The sequence below is a fragment of the Anarhichas minor genome, unplaced genomic scaffold, assembly GCF_050575085.1.
Source record: "Anarhichas minor isolate MPS153535 unplaced genomic scaffold, ASM5057508v1 ptg000024l, whole genome shotgun sequence".
In the NCBI taxonomy this organism is placed as follows: domain Eukaryota; kingdom Metazoa; phylum Chordata; class Actinopteri; order Perciformes; family Anarhichadidae; genus Anarhichas; species Anarhichas minor.
Genome location: NW_027466470.1, coordinates 12,428,252 through 12,455,933, shown reverse-complemented (window position 1 = coordinate 12,455,933; position 27,682 = coordinate 12,428,252). Strand labels below are relative to the sequence as shown.

At 40.8% G+C, this 27,682-nt stretch overlaps 2 protein-coding genes across 2 annotated transcripts; one reads left to right on the top strand and one right to left on the bottom strand.

Moving 5' to 3' along the window:
- Positions 1-17,116: 17,116 nt before the first annotated feature.
- On the bottom strand, positions 17,117-19,432 carry rps28 (ribosomal protein S28). The gene is made up of 4 exons (XM_076098442.1): positions 19,324-19,432; positions 18,985-19,032; positions 18,373-18,495; positions 17,117-17,229 (listed from the first exon to the last, which is right to left on the bottom strand). The coding sequence occupies exons 1-3, from the start codon at positions 19,360-19,362 to the stop codon at positions 18,373-18,375; spliced, it is 210 nt and encodes a 69-aa protein (XP_075954557.1). The 5' UTR covers positions 19,363-19,432; the 3' UTR covers positions 17,117-17,229.
- Positions 19,433-20,477: 1,045 nt separating this feature from the next.
- LOC142956684 (potassium voltage-gated channel subfamily V member 2) lies at positions 20,478-26,571 on the top strand. The gene is made up of 4 exons (XM_076098398.1): positions 20,478-21,304; positions 21,413-22,046; positions 23,275-23,400; positions 25,684-26,571. Exons 1-4 carry the CDS (start codon positions 20,766-20,768, stop codon positions 26,014-26,016), a joined length of 1,632 nt encoding a protein of 543 aa, XP_075954513.1. The 5' UTR covers positions 20,478-20,765; the 3' UTR covers positions 26,017-26,571.
- The last annotated feature ends 1,111 nt before the right edge of the window (positions 26,572-27,682 follow it).

Genomic DNA, 27,682 nt, shown 5'->3' with positions numbered 1-27,682 from the left:
TGCTGCTGTTGATTTTGATGCAGAGATTTTGCTCGAAATGGTGTATAATTTCCTGTTGCACAAGTGTGCGGTTGATTTTTAATCTGAGAGCTACGGCTCCTTGCTGATTCAGAGCACCGCTGTTATATAGTTTCACAGCCCTCAACTCTAAGCTGCAAATAGCCTGCCATTGGCCAGCCGAGGAGAGGGAGGGGTGCGGTTACTCTCAGGTTTCTGTCCCTCCTCCACCTCTCTGTTAACTATTCATGTCAGAGGCGGAGCAGGGACATAATACAACAAGAAGACAGGCATTCATCTATGCGCTGTGGGAGATAGGGACTACATTATCTATATTAAACAGTTGCTATCCACAGCAGTGCAATTTATGTGAAGCATTACTGAATTCACACAAAGTGTAATGTGGTTCTGAAGAAGTGAGTTGATGCATTCATCAGCACAGAAACACCCTGACATTGGTTGAAAGTGAACCCCCATGAAGCTCATAAAATAAGGAACAGTGTGATTGTTGGGAGACTTAATTCAATAATAGATAGTCCAAAACATATCACAATACATCTGTAGACCTTTTTGTAACCTTGTGTGACATCATTTACAGTAAACTGGTCTGATTTGAACAGAAGTCTTAAAATGGCTGAATTCTGAAAATGAAAGTGACACATTCCATTACTCTGTAAATGGACCACACACACCATGAAAGATGACGCCTAGGCCTTTATAGAGCAGATTCACCCCTATCTGAGGGGAGCATTTTAGCCTCTTCCCTTCACGGCTGTGCAATTTGCACAGCCGTGAAGGGAAGATCTCTATTCACCTCCTGTAACCTCACTTTATTGGTCCTGTGAGGGGAAAAAGGGAGATTTATGATTCAAATCTGTATTATCAAGGAAACTGCACATTAAATCTGAGATATTTTCCTCACAAGGGAGAGAATTCAGGCAGAAATACAGTAATGAACCTGAATTGATCTGTGCAACAAAAAACAAAAAAATGCTAGTCAATTTATTCACAGCGTAAAATGCCATCATTTAAAAAACAGTTAATCTGATTTCCGGACATGGAAGAGCATATTTTCCTAATTTGTTTTAAATTGAATTAGCCTGATTATAATCATCTGCTTTTACAGTACTCCAACTGACCTTAAAAATATAAGATATAGATTGATATAGAGATAGACAGGCAGACAGACAGACAGATAGATATATAGAAATATAGAGATGGATTGATGGATGAGATCATATTTAAAAAACAATTCCAGCAGCTATTGTAAAAAGGGTTTCTTAAAATAATCGGGGGGATGAATGAGGAATGAATGAAGTCAGTGACTCCGTGGAACACGCCAGGAGGGGAGCATGCGTATAATTTGGCCTGAGGTGCTCCTCGGCAAAGATCTACTGCTGGGGAGACGTGAGGACTGTGAGAATTAGGGGAAAGTTCACAGCACAGAGAGTGCCCACATTACGGGGCTGGAGGTTTTTTCTTTTTTTTCTTACAACTCGTATAGGCCTTGCTGGTCTGGTCCTGGGGCCAGACCACAAAGAAGGAGCTGCTTTAACCCTCTCCTGTCTGCAGCCCAGAATAAGTAGGTGAAAGGTAACTGGGAGACTGCTGACAGTGCTGAGAGGGGACAATCAGTGCAGAGGAATTACATGGCCCTTACTTATTTGTCTAGAACAAACACGCATTATTTTCCCGTCAGCCTTGGTGGAGAGGGGTTTCCACGTTGACAACCTATTGTGCCCCAGTTAATATACTTGTCTCTTGCTCAATCTTTTCCTTTCAATAGGAGCAACGAGGTCATCACAGTCAAATTCGATTTTTATCAACTGCATTGATGATTTGTATCCTTTCAGTTAGCAAGATTATTACTGAATGGAATAAGTATTTTATGTATATATAAATATATATATATGTGCTGAAGTATAGGGCTAAGTGGTTGGAAGGTATTTGTCTGTGGCAGGTATAAGCAGGAGCATCTCAAAAAGACACCTGCTTCTTGAGAGAAATTTAGTCACAGTAAAACTTGATGAGCGTCTTGTACACAATCTTCATGATTGTACATGTAAAGAATGTGCAGGCCTTATCGCAGTTCTTCTCTACATTACTGAACTCAGCAGGTATGTGAGCTGGGCGACCAGTACGGGGCTGAAAGAAAAGCAGCGCCCCTTCACTTTTGGCTTGATGTCTGCATCATAATCAGGCAAATGGAGAATCTTTGATTCAGATGAATTGCAGTGTGTGTGTCAGACAGGACGAACTGGTTGTTCAGGACATTTTATAAATGTCCTGAAGTGGACTGTGATCCTAATTTTGTGTTGCAAGGTTGCAGTTATAGTTGACATGAGTCAAACTGTCTAAGAGAAATCCAGTTTGGCTTGAAATTGTTTTCATACCGTAAGTATGGGATGACTCACGCTTGTTTCCGTCATGACCTTAAAAACAGAATTGCACAACAATTCAACAACATATTGTCAGTCGGTGTTATAAACACTTTTGACTTCTGTGTCAGTGGTGGATGAAGTATTCCGATCTTTTACTTATATATACTACCAAAGTGTAAAAATACATAATTACAAGCAATAGTCATGCATTGAAAATGTTACTTGAGTACAAAGAGCATTGTGTACTTAAAGTGTCAAAAGTGAGCTACAAATTATATCCTTTCATTATATGTATTTTATCATAATTACAGATGAACAAGAACAAGAAGATCAAACAGGTTAATAGTCTCATTGTGGTCACAGTAGGCTATATATTTACTCGAAGACAGACTAAACAAATGGATTCAATAAACATTTGTTTTATTTTTTATTATTTTTATTGAAATAATGTGGATGTCTTGCGAGAATCTGTCTCCTCTGTATCCTCTCATTCAAACTCTTAAGCCATACAGTCGTATGTCACTGATCATCACTGGCTCCACACCTCCCTGCAGCTGCTTATTCCATTTCCAAAAATGGCCGCTCCCATCCCTAGCTGGCGTGGTGACCTTTTACCCAGATTCAAACACAGAACATCTGTAAAGCCCCAGACTCAGTCATGAACAAGGGGATGTGAAGAGGGAGGAAGCCGTAAACCTCATGCTTCCCACGGACAAACTGATCTGTGATCTTTTCCATTTGGGACTATTTTATGAGATTTTATATTGACTGATTTTTTTTCCGCTTGTGTTTGCCAGAAAGCACAACTGGATATATTCAAATGAAGAACAAACCTCCACTAAAAATGTAGACTCATTTGGAAGAAGAAACTGAAGGAAAGTTGGAAGAAAAAGGCTCCATAAAACCTTTACTGAAATCATTTTTCTTACTTATCTCATCTCAACATGTGAATATCCAAGCGAGACTCAATATTACAACTTGTCCATCATCAGATAGGGCACACGTTTACATTATCACACATAAACCATGTCTTTGGGATGTGTCACCTGCTGCCCACCTCACTTATCTTGGATTAAGCCAAATGTCACCTGCCCTACATGTACGTTCCTCATTTGTGATACCATGAGATATTCATGAGCAGCTGACTGCACGATCACTGGGGCTCAGGGTGAGTGAATGGAGGTCATGACTGCCTGGCGATTGTGTAGAAAAATCAGTCAGGATGGACTGAAGAGAGAAATCTCGAAGAGCTTCAGGGAGGGACACAAGAGGATGCTGCTTTTTACAGGTGTCATAAATCATAATCATAATCATAAGTGATGAAGAAATAAGCAAGACCAGTTTTTTGTTTTTCGGTGGGGGTGTGGTCAGGAATGTACTGTATGTTAGATGCTTTATTCAAAGCCGGATTTAGAGATTTTGACTTTTTGTAGCATGAACAGCTGCGGTGTTACACAGTAACAATGGCTCTGTTACATTAAGCGTCCCAGAAAGGCATGTCAGGGAGTCGGCTTGCATAATGCCGGGATCCTGAAACTGGTACTCCTCAATGGAATGCAGCCAGAGTTAATTATTACACCTGTGCCTCTTTCCTGCTAATGTAACATTGTGACTGTTTGAACTGTTTCACTCAAAGTGAGGCGTTTAGGGATTTGCAAGGTACATTTTCGATATTTCCATTTAAAGGAAATCACATTGTCAAGATTTAAATTCAACAGCCTTTATTTTCTGTCAAAAAACTGAATTAAATCAGTGAGGACAGACAGACATGGTTGCAGATAAGCAGGTCCTGATTCCTACACACCATACAGGCATGCAGAGGAGAACATTTGCCTTGAACCAGTTCCCATTCTACAATATGTTGAGAACATCAGGCAGCCAGCTAAGACACACTACTGCCTCCCAGTGGTGCAAAGCGAGAGCAATATCGTGTCTGTTTGTTCAGCCTGACCCCTGACCATTTTACCCCCGAGGCCCTCTTAGGGTCTGTTCTGGTATTGTTGTCCCAGCAGCCGCATGCTGAATACGACATGGCACCGAAGCAAATGATAAACTGCAGTTTTTCTTTCAGCCTCCAGCAGTCCTGAGAGACGAGGTGGGATTATTTCCCCCCTCTGGTTTGGTTTCAGAGCAAACAGCGAGCATGCTGAGAGGATATGAGAGATTTCCTGCGAGGACTCAAACACGCTGTCCCTCAGACAAGGATGGTCCCCATTTGGCATCAGTATGTAGAGACCTTTTCAGTTCCCACACAAATGTTTGACTTCTGCCTTTTTCGTGGCGCCAAAACTTTCGTGTGCTTAGCTTTTTTATGATCCTGTAGAATTTGCCAAAATAAGCACTGTACAATTTCTTCTCTTTGAGGTCAACACCAAAGTCACACAAGACAAGATGAAAGACAATGTGCTCCGGTGCCCTGTTTGTGCAGCTGACTTTAATCAACACATAGACACACTTCAAGTTGCGTGTATCTTTCGTGCATGCTTAGATGCACGTCCGTCTCCTTGTACATTCCTTACGTCTCATGCTCAGCATACACTTGCACAGACACGTGTTACATGATACAGATGAATGTGTCTTCATTATTGCTTCATCCTGACTAGTTCGGTTTTCGTTTGCCATGAGATAGTTTTACTCCTTGGACTGGTCATGAGGAACACGCTCCTGCTGATTGACAGCCCATATACATCCTCACCTCTAAACACTCTTCATGCTGTTCCGTCTGTGCTTTCAGTGCTGCTGGACTCAATGAGTGTCCCAGCTGGCAGGAAGCAGAAAAAGTACAGAATGTACATATATCCCAATTTGGATATTATAAATATGTATCGACCCTGGTTGACCTCAGCAGCTGTGTATGCTGTCAGTTCTTCATGGTGCTGGAAATCTAAGCTGGTTTACTGTATTTTTGAGTTAGGGACCCCCCCCCCCCACCCCCAGAACATTGAGCAAACAAACGCTGCCCATGTACGAATGAAAACAGTATTAGGCTGTTTGCAGCGACCTATATTTAGGAAAGACTTCCCTGAAGAAAATATTCTTTTTTGTGAGTTGGGAGACAGGTTGCACGGATAAATTGAGTCTTTTCTGCCTGCTAGCCGTGATCTGGAAGTTAAAACAGTTACACAACGACTGTAAACTTGACTTAATATGTTTGACATGCAAGACACCAAACAAGCTGATAGCTTACTGTAGCCTACTGAAGAATTACAACTGAGGTTTAAAGTAAAAGCTCCAGGAAATACATTTTCGCACATTTCCATTCTTGCCGAGAGTTAGATGAGAAAATCGATTCCATTCTCATATTTATCATATTTTGGACAGAGTCAGTACATTTTTCACCCTGTTTCCAGTCTTCAAGCTGCAGAGGGACAGAGTTCCAGAGAAGACACGCGGCAATCCGGAAATGATATGTTATAACCTAAATGTTTGCATTTAAGGCCGAGTTTACGGGTCGGGAGGTAAGCATAATACATCAAAGATCACATAATCGGGTGTGGTTGTGATTACCATTATTGTACCTCAGGATAGTTTTTAAAACACTACATCTTAATAAAGGGTTGACTTAAAGCAAGCTAGTGATATGCTAAATGCTAACATGGTTTTGGTGTATCCTCCAGCTTGCATCACGTGCACACGTGCACTTGCACTTCGCGGGAAGCACAACCCGTGATTGCGTAATTTTCCGGATGCACGCCTTGCACCTGCTTTACTACTGCGACCATAAAGCTACACTTTAAAACTGCAGTCTATTCATTGCTGTAATATGTGTGTTTATGGCTGCAGCTGCTGTGGGGTTGACATTGATTACTTGTCCGTGTTCTCTGCTTTGATGATGTTTTATTCTACTGTTGTTTCTAAAAGAAGCTTGTTTTTTTACTGTTGATCATTTTTGTTAAATTGTTTGAGTTTAGTCTCTTTTCTGGTTAATATTTGTCAGGCCACACTGAGGAAGACAGTTGTATATTTATATAATTGATAATCAGTTGTATGCACAGACTGTAGAGTGGTGCCCATTTGGATGAAAGGGTTGTTGCTGATGTTGACTCCAGTACAAGTTGAAATTTATTGCAATTATATTTTGTAGCCTCCCCCCCTTTTTAATGTAGTATCATTTACTTTTACATGACACAAGTACTTTTACTTGAGTACAATAGTACGCTTTCCACATCTAGTTAAAAAATGAAGTCGCAGCAGTATATGCTATAGTTTAGCATAACAACTGGAAAAGGGGAAACAGCTATTCTGTCTCTGTCCAAAGGTAAAAACATCCACCTACCAACACCTCTAAAGCTCTCTTAATGAGATATAAGCTTTATTTAGTTTGTTTGATAAGTACAACTAAGCAAACAGGCAGACGTGACTGTGTTATCGATTGTCTCATCTAACTCTCAGCAAGAAAGTGAATAAGCGTATTTCTCAAAATGTCAAAATAATAATTTAACTTTACACTAAAATATTGAAGTATTTTTGTCATAACAACATCAAAAGCACGTATTTATGAACATAACGAGAAACCCTGCAGTAGTACACTGTTAGCTCAGATAAAAATCCCTCTGGAGACCAAAACAAGTTACCAAGGTCAAGGATGAATTCCATGCTAAATTCAGAAGCCATAAATAACTCAAACTCATATCTACATTGCCTGGGGATTCTGCTCAAATGAGGCAGCTGTGGGTGCTAAACGAGCTCTCCAGAACCCATCTCTTACATTTCATGGACCCAAACCTCAGATGTGATACGCAGTAGCTGGTTAGTCTCCCCAGAGTTTCAGAGGACATTGTCCTCATAAGTGATCCCCTATGTATGTACCCCAGTTATCAAGCCTGATTCCCATGAATTCCTGGCCTCCTTTGGGAAGTTTCAAACACGCATACTGTGTTTACCACAGAGTAAGCAGCACTCAAGGCCACTGGGTGTAGGTTACTGATCACAGGGACACTAATTCATTGCCCCATTCATTTTAATTAACGTGAGTGGGGGTGGAAGCAGGTCGGATGGAGGAGACACTTGAACTGAAGAGGGATCTGACTGTGAATGTGGCCTGTTCTGGGAAAAATGTGTGTAACTGGCAGACAGCCTCTTACTGTGGAGTGCTAAGCAGATGGTGGTTTGGAGAAGAAAAATTAAGGAGGGCTGGAATTACAAAGTGTTCTTCTAGAACAGTAGGGGGTTTGACCCATAACTACACAACAGCAGCTGTGCACTCTTTAGCACTGACATTTCTGATGAAATGATGCACGTTTGTCTCTTATTTCTGTTCTAAAAGGACAATGCACTCCACATTTGTTTGCAAAATCTGCCTACCAGCACTGCCGAAGCTCACCAATTAACACATTATTTATTATTATGTTTTGTTTAAAACAGTAAAACAGTGACACATTTTGATATGATTTTACCGTTCTCTGCCCATAAAACCACAACGAACTAAACAAATAAGATACAAACAAAACATGTTAATAAGGGAAATTTAAAGGTCCCTTCATATTGTTTGACTTTGTTCCCTTCAGACAGGGCCAGGCTAGCTGTTTCCCCCTGTTTACAGTCTTTGTGCTAAGCTAAGCTAACCGGCTGCTGGTATTTGAGAGTGATTACGATCTTCTCACTTAACTCTCTGCAGGAGTGTGTATTTCCCTGGATGTCAAACTCTTCTTTTAATATTACCTTTATTGAAGGGCGTTGTATTGTGTCTGGTTGTTATTTGACACAAGAGTTTGACATTTCTTTTTTTTCTATAACAAGACATTTATTGGCAAAGCCACCTATGCCCTTGAAGAATGATCAGATGTCACGTCGAGATAACGACCTCTGACCATCTGTTCTCTGCTGGGTCTCTAATGACTGCCCTGATCCATGTTAATCTCAAATCCCGAATCCTAATTGAAATTGAATGGCCTCGCAGAGTGCTTTCAGCTTTGTGTTTTCACAAGTAAGTGTGGCAACAGGTCGTTTTGGAGGTACAAGAAAACCTTATTTTGACTCCTCAGCAGTCCCGGGAGAGCTAAAATTACCTGTTGTGGTATTTTGTGTTGTTGTGTTTTACTCCAGAGTCTAATTTCCAACTAGAGATGCCCCTCATGTCCCACTGACTCACTCAATAGCTATTTAAACACTGGCGTAAATGACGGGTCAAAGCAAACTTTGTAACTAGAAGGTTAGAGTAACCTCTCATGGTTAAGTTTGTTCCTGTTAAATATTGATCCAGCTGTGCAGTGAGTTTAAATTCTGCTGCATGTAAATTATACTGTGCTTGTATTCAAATTCACACAATCTGACACCACCTGAGAGAACGAACACTCAGTAGATAAACAAAACAGTCAGACATCAACAGAGCCATTAACCCAGATAACATTTATGTTAAGTTACATTCATGTTAGATAACACCATCATTTTATTTGCAATATTCCACAAGCAGTCTGGAAGGCGCCTGCTGAATATATATTTAGTGTTTCTCAACCACTATTCAGCACAGATATATGTTAACACCATGTTAAAGGAATACTGCAACAATTTGGGAAATTTGCTTTCTAGCTGATAGTTTGTGGAAACTTCGTATTTGGTCTGTAATGTCAATTTGAAACTCTGCCCAGCAGCCGTTTAGCTTAGCTCAGCATACAGACTGAAAACAGGGGGAAACAGCCAGCCTGGCTCGTCCAAAGGCAACCAAATCCACCTGCTAGAACCTCTAAATCTCACTAATTAACATGTTGTTTCTTTACTCTGCACAAAATCCAAAGTGTAAAAACGACAAGATAGCTGATTCCCCCTAATTCCAGTCTCTGTGCTAAGCTAAGCTAACCGGCTGCTGGCTGTGTAGCGTCATATTTAACAGACAATGGTCTGTCGCAAGATAAAAAAAATGAAGCGGAAATGCATATTTCCCTAAATGTTATACTATACTATGGTTCTCTTGCTCAGTAGTAACTTAACTGCAAGCAAGTACGCAGCCTCGTCTCTCAGGTGAAGTTGAACCTGAAGCTACGTTAAACTCACAGGTCTCATCAGGTAAAACTCTCATAAAACAAGCCGGATCACGTCACACTTGCCCTCAGTGCCACAGAAGCAGTTTTACCTCTGGAACAATACGTGACTGTGTCATTGCAGCCAGTATGCTGTGCCAGTGTTCATAGTCAGTCCAGGGGTACAGAGTCCACAAAGATGTGTTTTTACAGTGTTTACTTAAGGACGTGTGCTTCAGGGCTTCAAACCGTTTCTTTCTGTAGCTCTGCACAACAGGCCTCATTGTTGTCAACGGCCACGGCATCTGACCCTGCGTATCAGCTCGCCACTTTTTCCCGTCTGTCTGCACACCTGCTACTTGTGCTATGACATTGTGGTGCAGGGAAGAGATTTTTTTACAAGCCTCGTGCATTGCAGGGGGATGGAGCCTTAAAAAAAAAACGAATTAGTGGCTTGTTTTTCTGACCTTTGCACAATGAAGCCACCATGTTTTGCACTTTCGCTTACATGAAAGTAAATCAAGTCATCCTTCAAGTTGCCTTCTCTTAGTTTTACTCTTTATTTATTGTCGCTTTCTGTAGTTCATTGCTCTTGCTCACACAAATATACAATTTTATGCCTACATCCAAAGCTATTAGTTTCAAAATGTACCTCTTTCAAGGTCTTCTATATTTGAGCATCCGGGATCAGATTTACTGGCTTTCTCTCCTCGAGCCTAATTGGACCAGCCTCAATTACTTGCTGCAAACAAGGATACTCTTTGGAGAGGCTGGGTTTACTAAAGTTCAGTATTTGGACAGAGAGGGTAAAAAAAGTTTGAGAGCCTTGTAAGAAAGAGAGGGACAGAAACCAACAGAGGCGAGAGAAAGAGAGAGGCAGGGAATGTCTTCTAGTTACCTTTGGGGTGATTTTCTTCTTGGCATCCCCTCTGCGTCCTATGGGCCCCATTAGTAAATATTAGGGCCGTGACCCGGATCGTAGCCGGGTTCAGAGTGTGTAAATCAGAGGCCTCTCTCCCCCCAACAGCTCCGTGACCTCCCTGCTGCACATCCTGTTAACCAGCATGGGAGGAACAAGGCCCAAAGCCTCCTGCCAAGTTCCTCCAATTGCAAAGAGCCAACTGACACCGGTCCAGCAAGATGATCCCCTGTTTCATAATCTGTGAAGAGTTTTTAAAAGACATGACTGGAGATAAATTCTAACATTTGTCAAACCACTGTCATATAGTGGAAGAAAGTAAATAAGTGCATTAGGCAATTACTGTTTCGAGTATTTCCATTTCATGCTCTGCGAAAGTTGTACTTTTACTCCACTACATCTATTGGAGAGCTACAGTCCCTAGTTGCCTTATGAATTAAAAAAATCTGTTTATAATATATAATGCATTGTCACAGATTAAAGTACCAAATAGTATATTAAGCAGTTAAAAGTGGTTTCACCTTCATCAGCTTCAGCATGAAAATGCTGTCAGCACATTAAAACAACCTCCAATAAACGCAACCAGTATTATACCAAGATTCAGATGATTTACTGTATTTAGGTAACTATCTTTATAATTATGTATTTTCACAGCCGTGTACTTAAATACAGAAATGATGTGTAAAAGGGTTAGGTTAACCCTCACCCTTTTATTTTTAGATGGAGCCATTATTTTACTTGAAATGCATTATTTATGTATTTCTATATATTATTTATAATCCATCCAGTTAAATTGGAAAACTGAGAATAATAATTGTTAAAATATAATTGATGTGTACTTTCTTTATTTGATTTGACAGTTGTTGACTACACAGAGACGTTGTTACTATATATATATGGCACTAAATAGCGCAAATTAGATATTGCCTCAGAGCTGTCCAGGTGTCTTCTGTGGAGTTGTTGAAAACAGTAGGCGCAGGTTAAATTCAATTCAATTTATTTTTGTATAGACCAAAATCACGAATCACAAATTTGCCTCAGAGGGCTTTACAATCTGTACACATACGACATCCTCTGTCCCAGGACCCTCACATCGGAACAGGAAGAACTCCCCCAAAAACCCCTTTAACGGGGAGAAGAGAGGGAGAGACATGTGGGAGAGCAACAGAGGAGGGATCCCTCTCCCAGGATGGACAGAAGTGCAATAGATGTCATGTGTACAGAATGAACAGCATAACAGAGTTACAACACATTCAATGCACATGACAGAGACACGGCAGGAGGCAAGACCAGGGTCCAGGTATCACCAGGATCCATGGAAACCTGCGAGGTGGGAAAGCACAGAGACTCCGGTGAAGGAGCAAAGTCAGTAATGTGCGTTAATGTTACCGCGAGGAGAGAAAGCACAAAGAGTGAGAATGAGAGCATAAAAACCATTAAAAACCCATTAAAAAGGATTTGGTAATCCTTAAATCATTATGGTGGTACCAAACATACTAAGCCGAATTATGAAAAGTACTAACGGACAAAATCTATTCTGAATCCAATGTTACAGGTCAGATATGCTTCTGGTTTCACGACAGGAGTTTGGTGAGAGTATATTACCCCATCATCCTACATCGGACACCGGTAGTACCCTCACACAGGCTAACACATGACATACTTGAGGAAGAAGACTGACCGCCCACTATTGACACCGACAGCAGCCTGTTGACCAACACAGCGAACCATGCAGGATGTAAGAACTGCCTCTCCCCGACAGCTCAAACGCTCACTGTCAGCATCGGAACAAGCAGCCATGGAATCTCTTGATGCATGTGCCACAACTGCGACAGTGGCCAAGGACCAGTGCCAGATATAAATATGATCCATAACCTGTTAGTGAACGATAGCATAAAGACACTGTCCTAATGTAGGAGGTTAGAGTAAATCCCAACATTTGACATAGTTAGTTAATTATTTTACAACCGTATGATTATAAATACTATATTTCAAAATATCCCTCCTATAAGCAAAGCTCTCTAAGTTAATGCGAAGTACCCTAACGCATGTTGGCACATGATTTAAATACAGACCGCCCTCTATCGACACTCTTGAAACAGCAGCCCAACACCAACTCAAAAATACTTGTCTCTTTAGCTGTTAATGCTCCACAGTGTCACTAACTTTGCTATTTGGTGGTGCTGGGCAGCTAGCGTTGTAGTTGTAGGCTGGAAAACCAAAACAACGAACTGAAAGGCACAAACATGCTCAGAAGAGCTGAGGAGAATTGCAGATTCATTTCAGCCTTCAGTATTTTAAAAGCATTAAATAAGGACGAGAATACTTTTACCATTGCTGTCATTGATAGCACTATTCCCACCTTCCAGTCACTACAGATCAGTGAGTGAAGGCAAATTAACAAAGGTGTGACCCTAGACCGAAAACAACGTCCTTGTTCTGATTGATGTTTGAATGTCTGGCATAATGTCGCAGATCCCAGATACTTCCTGCAGACAGACCGACATGTGCACTGAGTTTGACCTCGGTGGCATGAATGAGACGGTAAACACATTCCACCTGTAAGTCAATATGGCTGAGTGAGGCATAGAGATAGAGAGGTGTGGCATGATGATGACAGGGGATGTAAAGTGACTCATTTGTTTTCAAGCTCAGAGTTGTTGTTGACTGGGAAGCCTTCTGAATAACATGGTTGGAATCTCCCTTTCCTTTTCTCTATCCTTGCCTCCTTCTTTCTGTTTTTACTATTAGGTCAAAGGTCAGTCAGAGAATGAAACAGGTTTTCGGAAACTTTCGAACTTTCCAGCTTTGTGAATCATATATTCAGACCCAGGCTATTCTTTCTGATTTGCCTCAGGGTGCAGCATGTCGACCACAGACTGCTTGGCAACTTGTTTATGCTCACATGCACCACTGGAAGTGAACTCTGCTGTAGGTGAATGCCAGCATGTGGGCTGATCTCTGTAAGATAAATACTGTTTAACCTGTTTTGTAGCCTCTATTGATACTAGATTTGTAAAAAGGTGTCAGGAAGTGCTTTTCTCTGTCTCACTGTTGACTCTATTACCGTCTCTACTTCAAGTGCCAGCATGCTTTGTCTTAGTCTTGCTTTATTAATTCAGCTGCCAAGAATGATTGTGTGGGTTGGTATCAGTTTGTTTTCACATGACCTGTTAATGCTCCCTTGGCAAAAGCCAGAGTAATTCTTTAAAGTGTATGGGGCTCAAGAACTGCAGCTGCAATACTGTATGCAGTACATGCACTGTATGTATGATGGTAAATAATCTGCACTATGAGAAGAAAATGGGTACCCGGGCACGAATATACAGTCTTGTTAAGACCAAAAGTAGAAACGTTGTCTTTTTCTTGGCACACAAGGCAGTCAATATATTTTTAATATGTGGGTTTTTGAAAATGGTAAACGTATTACTTATTAATTCACAATGCTGTTAAACAAATATATGAACTCCCTCATCCAAGCCCCGTTTGTATGCACATCAAAGAAAGAGGGTGTCGTAGAGCTGCGCCTGGCAGATGCACTGCTTTCACATCATATACACAGTATTGATTTTATAACTAAAATCAATTATTTTCTCAACTATAGGGCGATTGAAAGTAAGGTCAAACTGAGATGGAAAATGAGAGGTCATTAAACCTGCAGAATACAGAGAGCAGCCACATCCCAACACATAACTCCAACAGTCCTGCTTTCCTGTTCAAACACTGGACTCCTTCATCAATGTCAAGATGGAATTCACCCCAAAGCCTTCATGTTGGAAAAAAAACACCTTCAACTGAATTTTTTTAATATATAAATGTGACGTTAGATGCATTATCCAGAGTCCAAGTGTAAAGGCCGAATGGTCTTTCAGTTCTTTGATCCCTTGCATTTAAACAGAGCAATGCTAGGCCGGGATCATCAGGATCAGATTCGGCCTAATACACTGAAGCGTACGAAGGACGGTGGGAAAGAATTCGGAAAGATCATGCTAAATGGCTAAAATGTACCACTGTTTTTGCCAGAACACCCATCTTTACTCAATTTTCTGTTACTCTTTCTTAAAATGCTGGAAGAATTGCAGCAAATTGTCAACACATACTGTAAGTCACATAAAACATGCTTTGATACAGCTTGGCTATAATCAACACTTTGAAATAACAATTCACTAAATGTGTCTTGTTTCTTCAGCATCTCCATGAATTCAGTCCCAACCTTTGATGCTGAAGCCATGAACTCAGTCCCAACCTTTGATGCTGAAGCCATGAACTCAGTCCCAACCTTTGATGCTGAAGCCATGAATTCAGTCCCAACCTTTGATGCTGAAGCCATGAACTCAGTCCCAACCTTTGATGCTGAAGCCATGAACTCAGTCCCAACCTTTGATGCTGAAGCCATGAACTCAGTCCCAACCTTTGATGCTGAAGCCATGAATTCAGTCCCAACCGTTGATGCTGAAGCCATGAACTCAGTCCCAACCTTTGATGCTGAAGCCATGAACTCAGTCCCAACCTTTGATGCTGAAGCCATGAATTCAGTCCCAACCTTTGATGCTGAAGCCATGAACTCAGGCAGCCAACAGGTAAGTGGTTTCAGTCTTGGTCTGTGAATTGTGGTGGAAAGTTAAGAAATGCCGCCCAAATTGGCTTCAGTTATGATTTTCCTTTCATTACTTTTATCATCCATGTGAAAACAAGTTGAAGTTATGGAAAAGGGGGCTGGAAAAGGTTCTTTAAGCAGCTGGTTTCGAAGTAACTCATCCTTCAAGACTAAAGTGGGTGAAGTGATCCAGTAACTGTGTGAGATCAGTGGAGTCAACATGAACTCTAAAATCAACTAAGAGTGATGCTGCCCTCTGTTGGACAGAATAGAACCTGAACAACCTGAACATGGTAATAAAAATGTCCTTTTCTCTCGATGTCTAGAGAACTGCAGAACAGAAAGTAAGTACAAAATAATTATTATAATAACTGATTATGACGAATTACCCATTTCTGAATGTTTGACAGATTTGTTGATTTGCAAGCATAATGTATTGATGCAAGAGGTAAGGATATACTATTTGGGGGTATTTTTGCCTTTAACTGCCAGAGGACAGTGTAGGAATAGGACGGGGAGTGAGAGGGGTATGACATGCAACAAAGGTCCCAAGGCTGGAATCAACCCGGCAGGTCGAGGCTACATGGCATGTGCTGTAACCACTCGGCTACCAAGGAGCTCCAGGTGGGGCCTATTTTGATTACTTGATATACCGCTGAGAAGGAAATGATAGAATGTCACCTGGAAGCTCAGATTTACACAAAGGATAGAATGACTGCTAGTCTGCGACTGGAAATTGACACTTTAGTACAAAGGTGGTCTTGTTTTACACTGTAGTACCACCAGAAAAGCCATTATGTTCATCTGTAACTCTGCTCTTTATTATTACTCTTATTTGTGTGTAGTGTTGTGTGAGGGCTTATTTACCCTACGAGAGAGCTGCGCTCCCTAAAATCAGGGTTGCTTGTGGCTCCTAGAGTCTTAAAAAGTAGGATGGGAGCCAGAGCCTTCAGTTATCAAGCTCCTCTTTTGTGGAACCAGCTTCCCGTTTGAGTCCGGGGGGCAGACACACTCACCACATTTAAGAGTAGGCTTAAGATTTTCCTTTTCGATAGTGCTTATAGTTAGGGCTGGCTCAGGTTTGCCTTGGATCAGCCCCTAGATAAGCTGGTATAGGCTTAGACTACTGGGGGACTTCCTAGGATACACTGAGCTCCTCTCTCCTCTTCTTCATCTCTTTCTGTATGAATTGATGTCCCATTAATGCTCATTACTAACTTTGCTTCTTCCCCGGAGTCTTTGTGCTTTCTCGCCTCACGTTTCCATGGATCATGGTTATATCTGGACCCTGGTCCTTCCTCCCACCATGGCCCTGCTGACTCCCACTGCTAATATCACTTTTATTATTACTCACATTACTATTTTATATTACCTATAACATTAACGCACATTGCTGACTTTGCTTCTTCACCAGAGTCTCTGTGCTTTCTCGCCTCGAAGGTTTCCGTGGATCCTGGTGATACCTGGACCTGCCTACTGCCGTGGTTGTCATATGCATTGAATGCGTTATAACTGTTATGCTGTTCATTCTGTACACATGACATCTATTGCACTTCTGTCCATCCTGGGAGAGGGATCCCTCCTCTGTTGCTCTCCCACAGGTCTCTTCATCTTTTCTCCCCATTAAAGGGGTTTTTGGGGAGTTTTTCTGATGTGAGGGTCCTGGGACAGAGGATGTCGCATGTGTACAGATTGTAAAGCCCTCTGAGGCAAATTTGTAGTTTTGCGCTAAACAAAATAAATTGAATTATGTCTGAGAATGTTCAGCTTTAATCAGAGGAAATTTAATTGTTTTTGATAGTTTGCGTTAATGAATAGGTATATTATACAATATATTAATTAGGTGTAGTAAGTAACCAACTAAAATAAATGAAGAGTGGCTGTATAAAGTAGCATCGAATGTTAATACTCATGTACCTCAATTGTAGTTGTGTTACAGCACTTGTTCATATTTACAGCCCTCCACTGACTTAACTAGTTCATGTTCAAATTAACCTGATTTGATACGTAAAGGGATCATAATTAAGTCTTTTATTACTTCAGTTTGCAGACGATTTTAGCATTGTAGTGTTCGTCTATTGAAAACAAATGTAGCGTTTTGTCTAAATCAGTAACTTGAAAATATTTAGTATCATAAATGAATAAATAAAATCACATTGCCTTTATACCTCGACCACAACTTAAAAATCTATAACTACGAGAAAAACTTGTCAGTTCACTGTTACAACTCTTTACTGGACACATACAGTAAACACAGGACATCCACTCATCTTAATAACCAAATTTATTTCAACGCATCTGATCAAGTGAGATTGAAGGCCATTTCAAGTGAAACCGACGGTGTCTTCTGCTTCACAGGATTGGACTCTTCAGCGGACACTGTGAAGAGAAGAAATCAGTCACACACCATCTCAACAACATCAACCATTCAACTCAACCAGACAAAAAAACCAACCCTTTAAATGCCTCTGTACAGAACAGGAAAGAAGCAGGGTTCTAAATTCATGGAATAGACTAAATCTCATTTGTAATATTGTGACTCAATGATACGTCTGCTACTTCTTTATTAACTCAGCCACCTGTTGACTGCATTCGTCTGGTGTTCCAGGAGGAAATTGAGAGACTAGAGCGCAGTCCTGATGACCAGCTCAGAGAGAACCACAGAACTAAACCCATGTGAGGTCACGGCTGAAATGCACCGTAAACCACAAGTCACGTGACTTAACTGAATTCAATTTGGATAAAAAAACAAAACCTAATTTGTTTTCGGGCCATGATTGGTTAGTTGCAACACTACAATGCAAAGATACATTTTCCAGCTGCATAGTCCTGCGTCAACGTGCAGTCAACAATGCATATCAGCTGCAGTTGGGTTAAATTCATTTGCCAGTGGTAAGCAATCCGACATCATCAGGGCTCAGAGAGGGCCACAAATACACTTACTAAGAAAGATGAACTCTGTTACGTAACTCAATATAGGTCAAAACGCTCTGCAATAATCCTCCATTTGAGAAGATTAGTGTTCAGTTTTTGTAGACGCTGTGTCAGGAGCTCTGTATTAAATTCTGTGGTTATTTGAGGCCACAAACTGGTGTTTTTGTGTCCATATATCGAAATATGTTAAAGTTGTGTCCATGCTTTTTACATACAGAGGACAGGACATTAGAAAAACCTTTCAATAAAACACTGATTTTAGTCTCAAATTAAGATTTTTCATACAAAACATTTTTTGCAGGGGTGCAACGTCGCGTTGCTTTATATCGTGCTGCGGTTCAACTTCTTTCTGGTCACTGACCAACGACCATACACCGACACGCTGTCTTGCAATACCATTATTTCCATTATCTATTAATCAATACTTTGTGTATTCTATTAAATGATACAAGACAAGTGCCTACTTGAAATAAAGGCCCCCAACCAACAGTCTTCAAGATGGCCGACAGTTTAGGCGATGCCAACTGCCCTGAAACACCTATTAGTGAATGCAGGCCGTCAGCTGTGGCTGAATTTGTGCTCCCTCACCTATCGCAGCCTTCTGGCTTCTCTTTCGGACTCCAGAAGTGTCAGCACATCTCCTTCTCTGACGGGGCCCTTCACGTTCCTGATGATGGAGCGGTTGCTGTCGTCCATGAACTCAACACGGACCTGCAGACGGATCAGATTAAGTGACACGATTAGAAAAGAATACAAGTTAATGTGTTGAGAGGTATAATCTGACACAAAGTCAGTGGTCCATTCTCATATCTACAGATATTAAGGATTAATGCTAACGTGATGTAAAATTAAACAAATACAGAGTGTAGGATGTGATCTTTTTTTATAGTTTACCCGAAATATTAACAGTTAAGCCATTTAGTAGAGCTCAACCACCAACTTTAAACATGATAGTTCCCAAGAGGAAAGCTGTCTTGCATCAAGGTTTAATGGAAAACACGCAGACATGACATCAGGACACGTACAGCTAACGTATTAATCTATAAAGTAAGATTTTTACGGACCTACTGTAACGTTTCTTTAATTTAGGAGGTAACGTCAATTGGTGAACTCGACCCAAAGACTGATCGGAGAGTCAGTGTATTTTAAATGGTATAAACCGCTAACTTTCAGACATCATTGGTATCAGGAGAACGTTACCTGTGTACATTGTCCCTGGGAACCAGTTCTTCCGAGCACCTTGGTGACCTGAAGAAAACATATATACAAATTACATTGACGCAATATAATAGCATACATCGTGTTTTCTGATGTGAACAAAAAAAAGTCCTAACAGTCTACAACAGGCTAATAGCGAAGAAGCTAACAGATCGTAGCATGGACGGGCCTCCACGCTGAGAGCACGAGAGCCGTCCGCTAAACGATGTATAAAAGTAAATGTAGCTTCACTGTTTTGGAACCGTATCGAACATTAGTTGTTCGTGTAGCAATTTATCCGTTCGGATACGATTATTTTTAGCATATTAAGTCTTTTCTTACTCTTGCGAGCTTGATCGGCTGCACGCGGCTGGCGTCCATGTTGTCAGGTTAGACCGGAAAGGAAGTCACGTGGTGCACGGCGGTGATATATGGCAACTGTAATTCTATTCTTTTTTTCAAATGTTATAATTTTAAATAAACTGATATTGCATTTGAAAACCACTGATGGAACTAAATATCGAAAAGGATACCTGAAATTATTAATTTTAATTTTAATTGAATTTAAGATTCCCACTTCCTTTTCCGGCGAATGGCCAATACCATTCACACAAACTGTCATGGGTGGAAACGAGGGCCATACCATTAGACACGGTGTTGTAGTACTTTTTATCAAACCACTCATTTTAACTTTACAGTGTGAAATGTTCAAGCCAATTACTTGTCTCTGGTTGTTTAACCCCTATTTTGAACATGTATGCATACAATTAATAATTACTTCCTCTTGTGTATTGAATTCTCTCAGAGACAATTTTTCAGTTCTCTGATTAGGATGTCTGTAACACACACACCACAGATTGTGTTTACCTGCAGGACACTTGAGACTACGAGACAATCCAATACGCTACATGATTAGCAATCTGAATTTGATCGATTTTTGCATCACAGTGATTGATACAGTGTGAGGTGCCATAAAATAGCCTACATGTTTGTTTTCGTGGCATGTTCACATACAGTGCATGTTTTACTCCCATTTTAAGATATAGATTCAGTAAACTAAATCATAGTTTGGTCTATACAGTCAGTAGGCTATTATCATTCAGTGTCATGTAATCAAAATTGACTTCATTTTGAATTCCTTGACTATGTTTGGACAAGCTAATTATCCTCTTAATCTATTATAAAGGAATCCATGCCAAATGGATTTGATTATTAAGAAAATATTTGTTGAAAACATAGACTCTAACGGGGAAACGTTTGTACCATAGATACAATTCTGGGAATTGAAATACAAAGACAAGCTTATTTGTATAGTTTAGACTAAATTCAGAAGTACTGCAGCAAGAAAGTGCAATGTACTGGCAGCATTGATATAAACGTCATGTGGTAATGCTCTGCAGAGCCTTGTTAGCAATGCAACACCGTCATCACAACACTCTCTTGGCCTTTCCTCCCCTCTCTCAGAACTCAAAGCCTTAAATCACAACACTAATCCTCGTGAACAGTATTTTTAACTTGCGTTTGGATGGAATGAACAGCAATAGGATTAGAGAGTCAGTAAAGAGGCTGAATCCCTAACTCATGCAGTTGATCTTCTTGCACGCTGAGAGACAAGCACGGTAGCATTTTCTTTATCTTCATTTCAACCTGAAAACAATCTATTCAGAGAACAATATTTTGCTTAAATGGAGATCTTGTGGAATACTATTGTTATTGTTTTTCACTGACTTGATCGGCACAACACTTTTTTTTTTTGTTGCTTTGCTTTCTAAGGAGCCGTCACAATGGAATTTGCAAAGCCCAAGTTGAAAGTGCTGAAAAAACGTCGCTCCAGTCTTTTTGCGACCATAAAACGGGAGATAAGTTTTTCAAAAAGCGTTGAAGATCAAGAAAGTGAATTCCCCTTTTCACAGGACAGCTCTGTGAAAGCATGGACATCTATGGACAACCTTGACGCCTCTGATCAGAAAAACAGTGCAAGAAAAAAACCGGAAAGATCAGCACCACACATAAGGAAATCAAACATTGTCAACCTCAACATAGGTGGAAAGGTGTTTCATATCCCGAAGCGTTTGGTCTTCAAACACCCAAAAACCAGGATTGGAGTCCTTGCCCTCTGTAATGATCCGGTCAAGCGTCTGACTCTCTGTGACGATTACAATGTTCAGACGGACGAGTTCTTCTTTGACAGGGACCCCAGGTTTTTCCACTACATCTTCCACTTTTATTGCAATAATGTCCTGTGGGTGATGGATAGTCTCTGCCCTATCAACTTCGAGCAAGAGATGTCATTCTGGGGGTTGAAACTGAAGGACACTCCAAGGTGTGCTGTAGATACTTAATACTCACTATATTGTTTAGCTTGGTCTGTTGCTGTTTGTATATTTCAAGCATTATTTGCTTAGACAATAAATTATCTTCTTCTTCTCAGGTGCTGCCGCATTCTGTTTGAGGAGAAAGTGGACGACATCAGAGACCAACTGAAGGTGAACCAGGAGTTGATTGATGAGATCAAGCCTCACCAGGATGAGGAGGGATACAAAGCCATGTTTCTTGGAGGCTTTCGGAAGATCCTCTGGGACTTGATGGAGAATCCTTACTCCTCACTGTCAGCCAAAGCCTTTGCTGTGTTCTCCAGTCTCTTTGTGCTCATCTCTATTGTGGCCATGACAATGAATACAGTAAATGAACTCAGGCAGTACAAACTTGCTGGCAAAACCTACATGGAGTGGATAGAGATCTCTTCCATCCTTTTCTTCACCTTGGAGTACTTTTTGCGGTTACTCACAACATCCAACATCAAACATTTTGTGAAGAGTGGCCTCAACTTTGTTGATGTGGTGGCTGTGATGCCCTACTTCCTCCAGATCATTTTTGAGACATTTGTCATGGATTCAGAAGACGTCAGTGCAAAGGAAGATTTGAAGACTATGGCAAGGGTCAGTAAAATCAGCAAGGTGCTCAAGGTCGTCAAGTTGATGCGCATCTTCCGTATCTTGAAGCTGGCACGTCACTCCACCGGCATGAGGGCGTTTGGTTTTACCATCCGACAGTGCTCTGAGCAGGTATGGATAAGTATGAAACAACGCAAATCTAACAGAAACACAAAAATAGGAGCTTTATTTACGGCACATGCACAAATAAAACAATGGAACTGGAGGTAACTCCCACATGAGCTAGAGTTAAAACGGCTACAATCAGCACTTTATCAGTGGATCACATGACTAATTGTATACGAAACTCGTAGTGATGAACTCGCACAGAATTATCACCCATTTTAGCTTCTTTCAGGTTGTTGTTTTTGTTTTCAGCCTAGAACTTTACTGTTTTGTTCTCACTGCTCTTATCAGAGTTGTTTCAGCTGTTTTTAGCTTTGTTCTATCTGCCCCACACCAAACTGAAGACAGGCAAAGTAAACTGCTAGCTGGTGAATATAAAAATGAACAGAATTTAGTGGCTAAAAGTGAATATTGGACTAATATTTATCAGGTGGCCAAACACACAAGTCCAAATGAATTCTACTGTTGCTCCATAACTGCTGGATGTGTAGGTCTGCAACATTTTGCTAATAAGTCATCATAGCAACTTAATAAGATGATAGAATGCCAATGTTGGGTTTTGAACTTGTTTCCCTTTTCACCTGAGTGGCCAAAAAAAATCAAGTGATGGAGGTTTATTGTTTACACTGGCTTTTTGCTTGCTCAGGACTAATCTCTATGAACAGATTCTGCATTCATATACGAAATCTGTAGACAACAGGACAAGATTTTGGTAGTGGAAGCGTTATGGTTATGGAGTTTGGAGTTGTGTTTACCAATCACATTTGAGCAGGCTTTGATTGAATGCAGGTAAACAGTCCCTGTAGACAGCTGCAGGACCGAAACTTTAACTAAGAAAAAGCAGCATGGAAGAGGTTATGACAAGTTTCATATAGCCAGCAAGATGCCATAGGCGTGTCAGTGGTTAAGTTGAGGGGCTAAACGGTCACTTAACAGCATAATAGGTTTTTATATCCATAGATCGTATAAGAATTAAGGATGCTCTTCTTCTTTTCTGTTGTCCAATTTACAACTGTTCCCCCTCAGTGCTGCCACCTGTGGTGAGACCAATATAACAGATATGACACATGTTATATTACATAGTATGTAATAAGGTTGAGGCAAAACCTCAACCTTATCCAAACAAGCATATGTGTCACTCCTGTCTCAATTCTTGGTAACTACTGTACTGCTGTTTGATTTTCAAATATGAATGGGCGCTGTTGTTAACATATACCCTTGTGTCGTTCTTTAGGTTTGCTGTTTGTTTCTGTTCATTGCCATGGGCATCTTCACCTTCTCTGCTTTGATGCACTCTGTGGAGATGGATCAGCCTGGGACACCGTTCAGCAGCATACCAGATGCCTGGTGGTGGGCTGCGGTGAGTAGGATAAACTTCAACATGCAATTCAGTAAAATTTCTGGTTCCTGGAGTTTTTTCACTGGACTGCATTATAATTTGGAGCGCAGCATTTAGAGGATTTGACAAGCTCTTATGACTATCTCTGAGATTCTTCCGGATCAATTAGCCTGGTTATGAACCTTGGTAAGCTCTTCCACTTGACTGTGCTGAAGAGACCGAGGAAGAGCTCAGTAGGGGGTGTCAGTAAGATCCAGCAGTGTGGTGGCTTTCAGTTGTCAAGGATTAGGCCTAATGATTTGTGCTGCCTGCCTAGTCAGACAAGACAAAAGTGCACAGTGCTAGACAGAAGCATGTTCTGAGCTATTTTTGTGGCTCCACCAAGCAATGAACCCATGACGAGATTTTAGAAAAATGAGTGAATTCTCACCTTCACTGGGCAGCAGATCTCTTACAACTAAAGAAACATGGTAACCAAATCTGTTCTCTTCTCCCAAGCTAATTATTTTGGGGCAACACACTGTTGCTGCGTTCCAAATTGCATTTGTTGTCTTTTTACTTTTACTTTTACTGCAGCTGCCCTGGCAAAGTACATACTGTTGCTTGCAGTATGCATTCGATTGGGATATACTACTTCATCAAAACATTGCACCTTGAACTTTGACCCTCTTGTTCAAATATCCACTGTGCAGAGAATTGTGGATCAGAATAGCCAGATAAGCGTGGATGTAGCGACTGGATGTAGTATGACATCCTGGTATTTTTGGCACGCTGCATATGACATACTATGTATTGGTACATACTAAATCTTTTCCTGGCATATTTAATAGTATGGTAGTGTGGGTATTCTGCTAAGTGATTGTTCGCTCTTTGTAATTATGCACCTTCTACTTGAGAACATCAGTTTCCTCCTGTGAGCAGATTTGTGTCAAGGCATTTGATTTGATTACCCCATGACTGTGTCCAGCCTCAAACCTCTGCGCCCAGCCAAGATGTAACGGAGTGTAACTCACTTTAAAACAATTACGTGTTGTTTCTACATTTCTGTTTGTGTATGTAATAAACAAACGAGACACTCCATGCTAATTGCTTTAGAGGTGCTGGTAGGCGGATCTTTAACATTTTAGACATGCAGGGCCAGGCTGGATGTTTTTCACTGTGGTCTTTATGCTGGCCTAAGCTAACTGCCTGTTGGCTTTGCTTCATTTAACAGACAAACATGAGAGTGGTATCAATCTTCACATCTAACTCTCCACAAGAAAGTAAATTAACGTATTTCAGAAACTATTACATTAATTTAGAAAAATAAGGAGTGCTGCACTGGTTCAAGGCACTCAGTGATTGTAATGTTGAAGTAGGAAATCAGGTGCTCTTCAAGGATGGGGCTAGCAATCAAGTACAAGTAAAAAACAACAACTGTCCAACTTACATAAGAAAAAAGTCTGTGATATTAGTACGCAGCCTCTCTGGCCCTCTGATTTTAAGTTGAAAATACAAGATATATTATATACCCGGATGAAGACTTGTTAAGATGTTGGATTTCCATTATGTAATAAAGGATTTGTTACTTAAATCAGAGTGCCTTGGATGTTTTCCAGACTTACTAATAGAATATAAAGGACTCATTCTTATGTAAGATATTGAAGAAAACCCAATCTGAATGCTAAAAAAGTCAATATATTCAATTCTAGTTGATAGAATTGTGTCAGGCACATTTGGCAATTGACCATGTAATCATATGGTGCAGTATATTTAGCTAATTAGCTTTCTAGTATCTGATAGGCATTGTGCAGGAAGTCATATTCAAAGGATCCACCACTTCTTTGGATTCCGTTTCTACTTAATTACTAGGGTCTTCAGTCATCAGTCTGGTTTTTAGGGACATGTGGATTTTATTCATCTGGTGGCAGCTGTTAGTTTATATGTGTCTAATCCCCTCTAATACGATGTAATGCGTCTTGTTTGTGGCAGACACAGTGATTGCATTCGAGAGATGGAAAGTGTTGCAGGGCTTTCTTGGAGGTTTATTTGATCCTGTTCATTCTCAACTTTCCAACACACCAACTGATCAGTACAATAAATATTTTTAATTGTTAGTCTCTCCATGGCCAAGGGGGTTGTTTTCAGGAAGACTGAAAGGCACCATGAGGATGAGCCCTTCATGTTAGATGTAAAAAAAGACTAAAACAACAGCCCAGGAGGATTGAGCATGGGGTGCCCTTTTCTTTTGCATTTTCTGATTTAAAATAGTAGAGTAGAGATCATGCATGGAAGCTGACTCACTTTACTCTTTTCTTCCTACAGGTGAGCATCTCCACTGTGGGCTATGGAGACGTCGTCCCCATCTCCTATCTCGGCCGCTGTGTGGCGTTCGGCTGCATCTCTTTCGGCATCATCCTCAACGGAATGCCCATCTCCATCCTGTTCAACAAGTTTTCTGACTATTACGCAAAACTGAAGGAACAGGAATACACAATTTCAAACACCGAGCGCACCTTCCAGCTCAAGAAACGTCTGAGGCGCAAGTTTGACAGCTGCTTCGAACCCCAGCCAGAGTCTGATGACGAGTTTCACTATCGGCGCAGTGGCAGGCAAACTATCGAAGAGAACGAGGATTCAGCCTCCCACTTGCTGTGACCTCGCTCACCCTAAATGGCTTTATTACCCACGGGTCTGGATATTGTAGGACCCCATCTGCCTCCAACTCTGAGCCTATGGGATTTAAGATAAACAATCGAGGGGAGGGGAGAATGGAGGCAGCAGCAAATTGAGTTAAGCTTTAAGCTTCAGCTTTACAGTAGGTGCTGTTTGCATGCTATATGGGTGATGACTCCTCTGTCAAATGGACAAGGTTCTCATATTGGACAGCTTGTTGTCTGTTTCCAAGAATAGTTCTCGGCCGCAACTAAGTCCGGCTAAACGGAAATAGATGTTTGACACAAGTAGGTCAAGTAGTAACATTATTAACGAGACAAAGTCAATCACTTTAACATGAGTGTGATACTTCTGAAGAACTGTTTTCATTGGAAGTGCTATTAATGTTTTTTGGATAACTACATGTGTATTCTTGATACTCAACAAACAGTATGACTTTCTTTTAAATACCACCCATTTTAAACACCATTGTGGATTGTAGTCATTTTCTTCCACTGTTTTGATGTAAGGAAATACAATAAAAATCCCTCAGATTTACGTGCTCCTGATAAATATATAACTTCCCCAGTGCAAAGCTCTTCCATGTGCCATGCTTCATGTGTCGGCTTTCTCGCTGTACAGTCCCTCAGCCTGCTCTTGACGGCACCTAAGTGGAAGGAGAGGTACAGCAGGGGGGATGTCTGTAGTGATCAAGACCATATAGGTGTAATTTTGTTGACAAGGATTATCGGGATTTGCGCTTGCGCCTCCTGCCTGGTAAGACAGGGTCAAAAGTCAATCATGTACTGGGCTATTTTTGGTGGCACAGATAATCGGATCAGGTGTGCACAATCAGGTTCTGTTTGATTGATGGCATATCAATTTGAAAAAGCAGAACAATTAAAAACATTGCTTTTCATGCAAGTTACATGGGCAAAGGCACTTTCTAACATGTCAGTATTTGGCATGATCAAGGGATCACGAGCAGGGAGTGAAGAACTGAGCTCTGTGTTCCTGTAGATGTCAGGATCAAGCATGGCCCTGTCCTGTAGTCAAACAGTCCTTGCAGTGTCCTGCTGGCTGTGTTCAGCTCTTCGGCTAAGTATATTAAACCAGCTCCTGTCATGGCCACCATACAAGAGAGCTATAGTAAGCAAATGTATTATCTCATCCAAACATATTTTACGTGCCATGTTGGCTACTTACTTTATACAGTTTTCTCTAGAAGAAAGTTTTTGTAGTAGATCTGCTCAAGACCGTCCTGATGGTTTAAGGAGAGGTGGACACATTTATATCATGTCTGATACTAGCCCCTACTACACAACACCAGCTGATTCACACCACCTTTGCAACTGTACTGAAGATGTGTTGTGTCCCTGGTCATGACGAAACAGCCTGTACCTCCACTGATCACCCCTGATTTACGAAGGCAGAGACCTGTAAAGCATTTGACTTATATGGAACATAATTACTGTATATTTACAAAGACTATTGTAGGTTCGATGTGTAGGTTCGATGTGATCATAAAAACGCAAGACAATATAACCCCAAAACAAACAGGCTGGAAAACTTAAAAAAAACACAGATATATAATTACATATAAGAATATATGTATGTTCTCAAGGAAAAGAGTATTCCTTGCTCAATAAAAATATCTGTTCGTCTGCCT

What these genes read in the sequence shown, in the direction of transcription:
- rps28 (XM_076098442.1), bottom strand. Translation starts at nt 19,362, where the DNA reads ATGGACGCCAGCCGCGTGCAGCCGATCAAGCTCGCAAGA. An exon ending in AGCCGATCAAGCTCGCAAGA is followed by an intron (nt 19,033 to 19,323) that starts GTAAGAAAAGAC and finishes TGTTTTCTTCAG; the next exon opens with GTCACCAAGGTGCTCGGAAG. An exon ending in CCCAGGGACAATGTACACAG is followed by an intron (nt 18,496 to 18,984) that starts GTAACGTTCTCC and finishes ATCCGTCTGCAG; the next exon opens with GTCCGTGTTGAGTTCATGGA.
- LOC142956684 (XM_076098398.1), top strand. Translation starts at nt 20,766, where the DNA reads ATGGAATTTGCAAAGCCCAAGTTGAAAGTGCTGAAAAAACGTCGCTCC. An exon ending in AAACTGAAGGACACTCCAAG is followed by an intron (nt 21,305 to 21,412) that starts GTGTGCTGTAGA and finishes TCTTCTTCTCAG; the next exon opens with GTGCTGCCGCATTCTGTTTG. An exon ending in TCCGACAGTGCTCTGAGCAG is followed by an intron (nt 22,047 to 23,274) that starts GTATGGATAAGT and finishes GTCGTTCTTTAG; the next exon opens with GTTTGCTGTTTGTTTCTGTT.